The sequence below is a fragment of the Rhea pennata genome, chromosome 15 (genome assembly GCF_028389875.1).
Source record: "Rhea pennata isolate bPtePen1 chromosome 15, bPtePen1.pri, whole genome shotgun sequence".
NCBI lineage: Eukaryota > Metazoa > Chordata > Aves > Rheiformes > Rheidae > Rhea > Rhea pennata.
Genome location: NC_084677.1, coordinates 14,935,783 through 14,948,148, shown reverse-complemented (window position 1 = coordinate 14,948,148; position 12,366 = coordinate 14,935,783). Strand labels below are relative to the sequence as shown.

Below are 12,366 nucleotides of genomic sequence, written 5' to 3'. Positions count from 1 at the left end.
CAAAGATATGAAATCTGCATCACTAGTATTTATTGCTATTCTATATTGGTGGAATGATGGGAGACTTATCCTGCAGCACTTAAAACATACTTCTGCTGATGGCTTCATTAAACAATAGCATCATCAGCCTGTTTTGTTTGTTGAACTATGAATTAAAGGCAGACTCATTTAATCTATTTTCCCATTTCAATGAACAAAAATGTTTAAGAGTGATTTCAGCCTTCTTGTATGGATAACCAGCACTAGCAGAAACATCCCATAGTCAGGCACTGTGAATAGGACATACTTTCTCTCAGTCTACCTCTTCAGGAAGTTCTTGTGTAAATACATGTATTCTTTTCAAGAGAAAAAGCACATATTTCCTCAGAAGCAGTTCTTAAAAGATAAGCATCTTGCACATTAATTACAAGAGAGAATAAAGTGCAGAACTTAATAAAAATAATAAAAATATATAAGGTAAGTAGGAAGAATACTATTTTCTTTTAAAATTTGTATTTTATAAAATGATGGTTGCATGTACTGCTTCAGGAAGTAAGTTTAACAATAATCAAAATATTTTTCTCACTTGAGCCATGTTTACATTTTTAAAAAAAAATCTAATGGAAAATGAGAAATATGTTCATATCATTTATTTCAAAATCTGGTGCCTGAGGTGGTAGACATTAAAATGATTTTTAAAAGGCTGTAACTTCTGTAACTCCCTCCTCAAAAACAAATCTAACTTCTTTGGGAGCATAAAAATGGCTTGACAGAAGATGAAACACAGGAGTTACTACTCTTGATCTTTTGCCTCTTAGTCTTATCTAACGTTTTTGAAAAACAATGCCTGGGATAATCCATCATGAAACAATCTTTCTGATTATCTGCTGTGAATAAGGTCTTCCAGCACAATAAAAGCCTTGCTTCAGATAATAGGAGTGTCCTAGAAAAGCTATTCTGCGACCAGTTAGAGGATAACTAAGGAATCTGCTCTACATTTTGCAAGTAGAATAAGGGGTTTTAAACTATCACCTCAGTCTTTTATTAGCAGTAGACATTATTTGTATTACAATAGCATCTAGGAGCCCTAATCACAGACCAGAACCCCATTGTGGTAGGGGTTATATCAACCTGGGACAAAAAGATAAAGGAAATTGAGGACAATAGTCGAAGACACACAGATGGGCATGTATCTGAGCAATGAGGCAGTATTCATCAACATGAACAGCAGTGTTTTCAGTGCATCACCAACTGAGATACTGTAAAGTTTTGTTTATGCATCATAGAAAAGGAGTGCTTGAAGAATTTAAAGGAGGTATTAGCTGAGGGACAAAGAATTTCTCCTAAGCAAAAAGGGAGAACACAGAAGAAAGCACAAGGGCACTATCTTGCAAATGTTATGTTAGCATGAAAGGTTAGAATCAGAGTGTATTCAACATCTTGATACTGAAGGGAATAAAACAGCCCCAAACAATCTGCTTGCTCTATACAAGAAAAGTTAGTAGTACTTTTACATACAGAGGTCCAGGAGGACTCAAAAACAGACCTTTAAAAAAATTGCCAGAGACTCCCCCCTCACCTCATTCCACCCAATTCAATTAGACTATAGCAGAATATCATTTGCCATTTTGTCCCATTTATGACAAAGATGTCAGCTTCATCTCTGAACTGCAGGCATGGTATAATATCACGTATTTTCTTTCTAGTTACTGGATAACATTTAATTATTTCGAAGTGTTTAGTCTCAATCTCCTTTGCACTTTCTCACAGGTAAGAAAGGAGAAACATGTGGCACCTCCCAGGTTGCAACGAAGAGAGCAATAACTTTGGCACAGTGAAAATATAGCAAAACAAATGTTAGGTGAGCAAACAGTACAAGTATAATGAAATGTATTTTTTCTGTATGTCTACATGTTTGAAATATTTGCACTGTAGATCCATTATTTTCTTAGTACCCTCCCTTAAAAAGTACTAAGGCGACTGAACAGATTTCCTGTGTACACAATGCCAAAAAGACTCATTATCAAAGCCTCAACATCCTTAGCTAATAGGTATACAGAATTAGGTGAAGATGAATCTTAGGATGGAAATACTGCCTACCAGCTCTTCTGATTTGTGTAATGATGAGTTAAAAACTCTTCAATTTCATCCTGGAATCAATGCATGTAACCAATTCGGCCATTTGTCCTGGAGCTATTTAATATTATTCCCTACTTTCTAGTCCAAAAAGGCTACACATAACAAATTATTTTTGATAACTTGAAGAACTAGGAGTTTATTAAAAATGTATGGTTTATTGCTTGGAAGGCATATGGGAAGCAGTGTCCCATATGTCCCATCAACCTATGGGACATTGTTTTATCCACCAGATTCTATAGGCTGCCTGCTGTTAGAGCATGGAAATGTGAAAAACAAGACTGAAGATTCAAGTTATTTGTTTAAAAAACACAAATGTTTTATCATTTACCAAGAATGGCACTTCAATTGTCTGAATGGTGTGACATACCATAAAACTGTACATTTCACTTCCACATTTTGCATAATGTGACATCAAAGTCTTACTTTTACTAGTTGTTTTTGCCCATATCACTATTTTACCTGCTGAATCTGCATATTATAATACAAATACTGAAAAGTAGTATCTGTGGAATTCACAAGACAAGTAGACAAGACAGAAAGATGGAGACAAAAATCATTATTCCCCTTATAGACCTTGAGAACTGAGATACAAGAGAATTAAGGGTAACATTCATATTGCCTAACTTTAGCACTTATCTTAGAAGTTTAGGTTAGGAAGACTTGCTTCCTAATCTTCCTCTGACAGAGGAAGAAACTTCCTTAAAGGGTATTCCAGAGAAGAAATTCAATGTTATGTCTCCTGAATCAGCCCTTTAAGGCACTAACCTTTCTATTTTCTACCCAGGAACACTGGTTTCCAAACTTAAAGAGAGACATTAGGCCAGTTCTTCAGTTAGGCCAAACTCAAGAAAGAAGTGTATATTCTCTTGTGTTTTGTCCAAGTCTGAAAGATCTCAATTAAACAAATTTAAACTGATCTTAGTGCTGCTGGGGTCATACCCCTTGGCCACACATCCCTATCACCTCTTTTCCATTGTTCCTGCTCATCATCCAACCTCAGTTTGAGCTACTTCAGGGAGCTAACCCAGCTTACGATTAACTTTATAAACTCCTATTCTAGGTCTGCACTTTTAATATTAATGAATGAGCTGTTTGTATTATGTTTCAGGGGGATTTCATAGATAAGACATATAACTAGCAGCAGACTACTATACTTTCTAGTAATAGGCTAGTTATTTTTAGAGCAATGGCAAAAGAAAATTACTTCTCAGTAAACCAAAAACACTAATATTCAAGATAGAGTATGCATGCATGTATAGAAGCCAAGCATTTGTGTATTACGTAGATCTTACAAAATCAGGCATGTTTTTAAAAATAATATAAAGTTTGTGTACTTTAAAATAAAAGGCTCTTCTTCTCTCAGCTATATAACTGCTTGAATACAGACCTGCGAATGCTACATGCAGTAATTCCCATGGAATCTACTGGAAGTTCTGAGGACATGACATTTCAAAGATCATGCCCATAACAGAATGTGAAAATTTTACTTGGATGAAAAAATGTCATCACATCTATTTACCACCTATCTATAACCAATGCACTGGGAAAACAAAATATTGAAACAATATACTGAAAGGGTGCCAACAACTACAAGCCTCCATTTTAACAAATTTAACTGGGTCACTTACCAGCAGAGAAAAAAGTACTTCTTCCTACAAAATGAAAATTATGAAGTTGTCTGCACTAGTCTGTAACAAGACCAACATCAATACAGGCAGAAATAACCCCAGAAACCCCAACTTCTTCAGGAATAGACCTTTCAAAGCATTTTATTTTTATTCTGCGTGAGCTTTATGGGTGGCACAGATATCTCTGAGGCAAAGGAAGAGACTAGTCTTTATTCATTAGGAAGTACTCTATAGTTAGGAATGGAAACCAAGTTTCACCACTGATGTGCTTTCCAGCTGTAATAATGGTAAGTAGTTTAATCTAGTGCTGCACAATAGCTGCTAACAGTTCTTTCTTTAGCCCATGCACAAGTCCTCTTGTGTTGCATTTAAGAGGATGAAGTAAATGAAAGATGAGAGCAAGCATGAACAAGAAAGCAAAATACTGAAAAGTGAGCAATGAGCATTATTAGTCTTCGTTCTAAGGTAGACAGCAAAATAATATGTATCTATTTAAACTTAATCGTCATAATGCACATGCATGAGGAGTTCACATTAAGTTGCATAAGCAATCTTAGTTTTGGCATTTTCTCATCTTCAAACATTTTTTTAACTTTATGAAAGTTATTCTAATTCGTTATAACTTCAAGTAAACGTATCTTTTAAAAAAGATCACGAAAGGATCAACAAATTTATGATCAATTTGTTTGTTAAAAACTATTTTAAACAGATTATGTTTATGCACATATGTAGGGGGAGGAAGAAAGCTCTATTTCTGCCATGAACTCAGTATGGATTGGATTTTGCTCCATGTGGAATTTCATTGTCTTCTGTCTGCCCACAGAGTCATTACAGCAAAAAGGCCAAACAGCTAGTCCACTCAAAATGTCATGCTTCAGCTTTTACACAAAGCTAAAATAAATTATTTTCATGAATTTAGTAATCAATAGTTCACTATAGACATGTGCCTATGTGCTGATAAGAACACTAAAATAAGACTCCAAGACATAAAAAACTCAAGCATTTCACTCACAGATTCCTAATAATTTTCTTCAGATTGTTTATTAAAATTTCTAGGTCTTTTTTTTTTTTACTTAGCCAGGTAATCTTTAAAATAAGAGCCAGTGTCTTTGTTATTCAAAGTACATGGCTATGCAGAGAGATAATAGAACCTTTCAGAACAACCTTTCAAGGACAACAAGCAATGGACACAGATTCCCTTCTCCACTTTTTCTTTTCTTCTTTTTTTTTTAATAAAGTGATGTAGAAGTCCCACAACATAACTCTGAGACTGAACTGCTACACCCTCCCTCTCCTTACCTAGTTAGTTTCTGGTTTGAGTGTCTTCAGGTAATGTCTGAAGACGACATGACATCTATTATATATCTCTCTCTATATATATATTATATATATAGATATATATCTATAATAGACGACATCTATTGCCCATGGTCCTCTTGCCCCCTAATAATACTGTTACAATGTGCTCTCAAGAAACTGTCTGAAACACTGTACTTAAAATGATATTACATATGTACACATACCTCTTATAACTTGCTTTAGGAAGTCTTGAAAATTAGTCATTTTTCAGCAAAAGATAAGCATATAATCAAAAAGATTTACCACAGTAGAGTTAGAAGTCACATGATAGGGACACATAAAAAAGTCCACTCTCCCCACTCTATTTCTATATAGATGGAGCTTGTATTTACTCCTTTAAAACCTTTTTTAATAAATATAATCATAAAGATTTCATAAACTATCACTTTTTTAAATGCTCCTCTAAAGAAAAGGAACACCAGAAGTAAATCCACTATGAATTAGTGAGCTTCCAATGAATATCAGAATCTTTTAGAAACAAAAATGCATCATTCAACATCTAATTCATAATGCCTTTCGTTCTCAAGTAAGTGGCACCCTCACATTTAGCTCTCTCTGCCCTAACAACTAAAAACTCTTTGCAAGTTGCTTATCATCTTTACATGTCAAGTGCAGTTTGAAATTTGCTCGAAAATGCTTCCTACACTTAGCATATGTACAAATTAGAGCAGAGTAAATATTTGAATTAAAAAGCTGAGCCCCAGAAGCATTTTCTTGCATCTTCCATGTCACTGTTTCTATCAAAGCATAATAGATCTCCATACCACCTTAAATACACATTCAGATTCTTGTACAATTCTGAATTATAGATTTGATCAAGTGGCATGTTAAGATTACACTTCCATTTCTGTTAAACTAAGAAAAATGAGACAAGTTTCTCTCTCTTAATATTTAAAGATACCATCTCCTGTTAAAAAAGCTTAAAGCTATGCACTGGTTTTATCTATTTTAAAATCATTCTGAGCTACGGTCATCAATCCAAAAGAATTAGCATTTTTTCTAAGCATTCTTTCATTCTTTAACAAAAGTAAGACATTGGGAAGCTACTTAAAGCCATTAAGATGCATGTAGAGCAGCTTCTAGCAACTTTCAATCTGTTTAAACAAGCAGACTTTTTTTTTTGTTTCCATACAAATATTTAAGTATTTTAGTAAACATTTTATACCTTAATAGGCATCAGTGTTTGTTAATCTTATACATAACTAATAACCCAATCCTGCAGTGAACTCAGTATTCAACAGGACTATGCATAGGCATGTTAGACCACTGAGCTAGAGGTCACTGCAGGATAATGTTCAGTAGCTAGTTACTCTGTTGAAATGATTCACTTTTATCATCACCTTGCAAATTTTATATTGGTAATTATAGTGATTAACATCTCATCGCTATTTAATGACACACAATGACTTAAGGCTAGCTAGCACTCAATACTCAAATTTAACACAAATGCCAAATGGCATCATGGCAGAGGCTGGCAGACATAAAGAACTGAATAGGCAAAGAAATGTACAACTGTTTTCAGAATCTTAAAGGTTAATTTTCCTGATAAGCTTCCCATTCACAGATGGGGAATGTGGAAAGCAGGGTGAGACATGTGCAGAGTCTGAATGGATTTCTCTGAAGACCTGTGGCCAGGACAGAAGTGAGTGTACCATCCCAGACTATGTTCAAAGGACAAGCCACAGCCTTTCTCATCTGACACTTTCTTCCTCTCAGAAAACCTCTTCCATAATGAGAAGGTCTGCACTAACAATACTAAAGTTTGAAGGGAATACTCTGCTACCTAGTAAAATAAACCACTGTATGTTTCATAATAAGTAAATTCACTTAGAAATGGAAAACATCATATAAACCATTATACCTAATTATGTAATGCAACTACAAGAGAAAATAGAGAAGCTGAAGAGCTAAGTACAAAGTATATTTTCAAGTTGTTTTATTTACACTTCTCCTCTAGATCTGCTTTTGTGCAGAAGATATTCAAGCCTAGAGAAAACTCAAACAACCTGTTGCTGTTGAAAATATCTTCTTTCATTCACTTTACAGTACAAGATATTTAATCTCAATGACCTTATCCAATGTTTCCTATAAACTATGGAACTCTGCATTTCAGTATGCCTGAAATATTTTTATTTCTTTAATGCTGAGATAGTTATTACATAAATGTTAGTTGGTTATAGCATAGTATTATGACTCATTTAAAACAATCATAGATCACATATTTAGAATGTTCCTTTTTTATCATGTAAAAAGATTGGAGTCATGTAATACTCTCATGCCTGTGACCGTATCATTCCATTAAAAACTTCTGGTGGCTGTACCAGAATTTCCATTTTCATAAAACCAGGACTTTTTATAAAGATTGTTGTTTCCTATCTAAAGTAAATTTTGGCATTAAAATGATGGCTATATTAGAGAATTCAAAGAACAAAAAGAACTGTGACTAACAAATGAATATAAATTTTGGGACAACCCCATAGAAGCACTCTGCACACTGGTTTGTATGACCTCCATATTGGCTTGTGTGTTACAGGAATTGTAAAATGAGTATTTCTTCATTTTCTGTATCATATAAAAAGAAAAACCTATTTTGTTCCTATATAATCTAATTGTTTATTTTTCTTTGTTTAATGGCTACTAAGCTCCATACATCTGCACTAATATTTCTCTCAGAAAGAATGTACCTTTTTCTCTTTGCTTCCCATCCCTTCTTAATTACTAATGGGTAAAACTAATTTGGTGTTAGGACTTCTCTTTAGGATAGCTTGTAAACAGTGTATAACTTCCAGAGAAATGTATTATCTAAAACTGATAATACTGAGACTGCTTAGTAATCTGAAATTACTATATTGAACTATTTTCCATACTATGTGCTAACAAAATTTTCAATCCACTTTTTAATCCAATACGACGGCTAGTTTACTACTAAACCACAGAAAACATTTTTACAAGACATTAAATTGATTCCTGAATCACTTGCACCTGGAACTGGCCTGAATTAAATTTTTTTACATTTTTAATGTAAACAGTATTGTCAAGCACTTGCTTTTCAAAATAAAGCATCATGTTGGCATCTATCAACAACTACTAAAAGAAAAAAAAAAAGAAATGTTAATTTTAATTTTCAGGGAGAATTCTGTGGGGTATGTTTTGTTTCAGAGTAACAATAGCCTGTAAGGGCATGCAGGCCTCAGAATAAGTAGTTTGGAATAGGAATGACAGCATAAACACAGCACTGAGAAAGGTTTATGAGGGTGGAGTCCATTATTAAACACTGGATTAAAACTCTTCTGTATCCTGCAGCTCAAAACTTTCAGAGGGCGCAATAGTAAACCCTGAGCAGGAAAACTACAGTAGATTTGGTTCTGCAAACCCTCTTTCTCAACATGCAAGACCATCCAGTTTTTATGCAGTGTTGTTCCCTATGAAATATTCAAACCCAGAGAGCTAAAACACAAAGACCATTCCTCTTTACAGAGCATTAACTTCCGCTTCTAATAACTTATCATCCCACACTACACAGTTCAGCATTGAACCACACATACCACTCCAGTCAGACAATACACACAGCAATAAAACTCAATCCAGCAAAGAAAGTGAAAGCTGCATTTGTTCAGCATGTTATTTTGTGCAGCCAACTGTAATGCTTCTGCCTGCCATTTATTGTTTACTCTGTCAAAGAATTATTAAGAATTAAGCTACATTTGGCAATTTTTTGAGAAGGGAATTTAGATGCAAAGTGACTGACACTTGATATTTAAAGTCTATTGGACGACTCTGACCCTTCGTTTACAAGTGACTCATTTGACTGCAAGGATCTCTGATGTGGAAATGCCCAGATACGAATCAATCGCAGTTTTTGTCTCAGTTAAATGTTACTTGGCAATCCAAGAGAAATGAACAATGCTCGAACCGAGGTTCACATAGAATGGTCCTCATATGTTTAAAGAATTCCTTTTACATGCCTGACTTAGTTCTAGTCGGTGGATTTATGTCGCTTTCTCCTAATAACTTATCTCAGTGCACAGTGTTTTTAAGCACACACAACCAGCAGTTAACTCTTATGCTGCCTAAAAGGAAAAAAAAAAAAAAAAAAAAAAAAGGAACAAAAATGTACGGACATGTTTAAATAAATAAAAGGCATGCTTGGTATCGTATCGATAAGGCTGTTGATTTTCTGTGGGAGATGGGGGGATAGGAGAAAGATAGGAGGACAAGAGGGGGGAAGAAACAACGTATAGGTACAGTTTGCAAACGCCTGTTCCATAAAGGAAAAATTGTGTATAAGAAATAACAATTTCTACATAAAATCAGTTCGGTGCGAATTCTGCAGTTCGTTATTTCTGACAGACTAAAGTAAAATGATGTATCTTTCATGACAGAGATTTCCTTTCTCTTAGAAGGCAGATACAGCATTTCTATAAACAAAAAATGTCTCTAGCCCTACCTTGTGCCAGTGCTTGCAACATGTGGAGCTGAAGCAACAGAAACGCCCACCATCCCCGACAGAAGAAGAAACAGAAGTTTAACTTTATCATCATGCCGTCTCCCCAGCTATTCCTTCGGGCAATAATTTCGCGATCCACCTTTCTTCCAACCATTATTGCCTCACTGATCCCCATCCGATTCGACTGCCTGCCGCTCCTGACAGCGCTTTGGTCACTGCTCGTTCCGCACCCCGAGGCCGGGTTCTCTTTGGTGGTTTGGGAACATCGCCCGCTGCTCTTGCCCTGGAGTTTTGGGGAAACAGAAGCTCCCACTTCCACTTTACAGGAACCGAGGAGTCTTTGATTTGTGCTCACTTCGCATGCAAGCTGAAAGCAGCACTCCGTGTGCCTCACTGTATCATAATCACTACCTAAGTCAATGTATTTTGTGGAGGTATTGATTGCACCAAAACAACCAGTCAGAAATGTGAAACACATGTTTCTCTGCACTATCACATCCAATGCCTTCAGCAGAGAGGGAGTAAGTTTATCGGCGTCAATATTTTAGTAAATCCACATCTTCTAGCACAGAGGAAGACTGATCCATCTTAGCCACCAGCACACAATCCAAAGAGTACCTTTCATACCACAAGGATGACGGAAACTGTTACCTCTGTGGTTTTCAAGAAGCGTGGCGAGTTTTCCAGCATGTATCCCATTCTCTGGTGTGGGAAAAAAAAATGCTTGCTATTGAAGTGTTAAATTCTTCTACAAGGGAAAAAAACCGACAAAGAACAGAAAGAAACTAAAATGAGGAGAAAGTATCTCACTGTTCCTTACACTAAGGATTTATTTCAGACAATTTCAAAATTAGCCATGCAGACACAGTAGTCTCCAGATATTCCCGCAAAGCTCTGCATAGTTATATTAATCCGATTTTCCTTTGGATACAAATCTCTACCGTCAATAGAAGGGTTTGAAGAGTCCTCGACCAGGTAAATTTAGCAGCTCTGGCTGTGATTCCAGCTGGCTGTGCAGTCAGTCAGCCACAGGCCAGTGGGGGTGTCACTTGGACTCGCACGTTCAGCCGGAGGTAGGGAAAACCTCAGTTGATCTTATTTCCCTCCTCCGCGAGGATAGGTGCAGATCTGTGTCTTGCAGGGAGACCACGACAAAAATCACCTCTCCCACGTAAAGCGTTTTTCTTCTGGCCGGTTATGGAAGCAACAACGAAACAAACGCTCAGCTGGATAGTGTCCGGGGCGGGGGAAGGGAAAATCTCCTAAAACAAACAGCAACAAGGTGAAAGCCTTCCAGCTTTGCTTAGATGGAGTCCTGCCTTCCTTGTTTATGCAGCCCAGGGATCCTGGTTCTTCCTTTGAGCGTCTCTCCCCCACAGAAGCTGTAAACACAAGAGGGAAAGCTCCATCACAACAGCAGCAGCAGCAATAAAAGCAAACACAATTAAAAAAAAAAAAAAAAAAGGCACTGAAGGCTTTAACATTTAAACAATGCCTCTGGTATTGTTTCAGTCCCGCCTACCGTAGAGGGAAAAGTTTCGTAGGAGATTCCTTCTCTACAGTATTACAAAGAATATGAGTAGTTACAAAAGAACATCCAGGACAAAAACAAGTTAAAAACAAAGAACCTAAGCGTGAAGTTGATCAAACAAAATCTCGTCAGCTCTACCCCCTGCCGCCGAAAGGCAGCCTGAACTTTTCTCACCTCCTTCAACACAACCTCGGTTTTAACCCTCCCCTAGCAGGACGCTCGCACTTTGCCCACCCTCCCAGCCTGGCGTGTACCTCGCCATCTCCGCCCCGCGCCGTCGCTCCCCTCTCCCCCCCCGCAAGCCGAGCAGACACGCTTCGCTCCCCAGCCGCCGCGTCTCCTCGTTCTCCCCTCACATCTCTCCCACGCACACACACCCGCATCTCTCCACAGCCCGCAGAGCTCCCACTGCCCAGACACACGGCGCCCTCACCCCACCTTCCCCTGACCTACACCTAAACAGGGCTGCATCTGTGAGGGGGAACACCCTCGGCAGAGCTAAGGCAGGCGCTGTGGGAAGGCGCGGGGGGGTACGTGTGTGGAACTGTCAGGACTTGCGGAGGGGGGAGGACTCATTTCAATACAGGTTTGCCCGCCTGCTCTCCAGAGACGCTGGAGGCGGAGGAGGAAGGGGCCTGCCCCTCCCGCGCGTGTGTACACACGCACACACATGCACACACACTGCTCCTCCCGACGCGCACACACCCCGACCCACGAGCGCGACATCTGCCCGCAGCCGCCCCTCACGCTCAGCGCCCTAACGCCCCACCCCTCCCCCTCCGCTAGCACCGCCCCCGGCCAGCCCGCTGATTGGCCGGCAGGCGCGTGGGGGGGAGAGGGGGCAGAAGCCGAGGAGTCGCGCTCGCCAACGGCTGCGCGCGTGCTCGCCTGAGGGAACGTTGCCCTTTGCTCCGCCCCTCCCCCTTCCGCGCGCGCGCTTGCTAACGGCTGGGCGCGTGGAACCCTGAGGGGACGCTGCGCCTGGCTCCCGCGCTCGCTAACGGCCGCGCGCGTGCGCGCCTGGCGGGACGCTGCGCCTCGTCCCCGCGCTCGCTGCGCCCCCTAGGCCCGCGGAGCGTCGCGGCGGCGGCTGCCAGGGGGCACGCCAGGCACGCCCAGGAAGGCTGGGGTGCGGCTGCTCTCGGCTTGTGTATTCCCAGCAGCTATTCATTTTGCAGCGAACACGGAAAATAGCAGGGATGTGACAAAGCAGGGAGCCTGGAGGTACAAATTAACCCCCTTCCTGCTCTTTGTATTGCGTTTAACTTAGCCTGCGAGAGTTG

At 39.1% G+C, this 12,366-nt stretch overlaps 1 protein-coding gene across 3 annotated transcripts in view; it reads right to left on the bottom strand.

The window, feature by feature from the left end:
- Positions 1 to 10,954, bottom strand: part of SDK1 (sidekick cell adhesion molecule 1) — a 409,478-nt gene extending 398,524 nt beyond the window's left edge. For 2 of the 3 annotated variants that reach the window (XM_062587900.1, XM_062587901.1), the window contains exon 1: positions 9,553 to 10,954. In XM_062587900.1, coding sequence (XP_062443884.1) covers positions 9,553 to 10,030 — 478 coding nt within the window. In that variant the 5' untranslated portion in view covers positions 10,031 to 10,954. The remainder of the gene's footprint in view (positions 1 to 9,552) is intronic. The other variant, XM_062587902.1, reaches the window with a different exon arrangement.
- Positions 10,955 to 12,366: the final 1,412 nt, after the last annotated feature.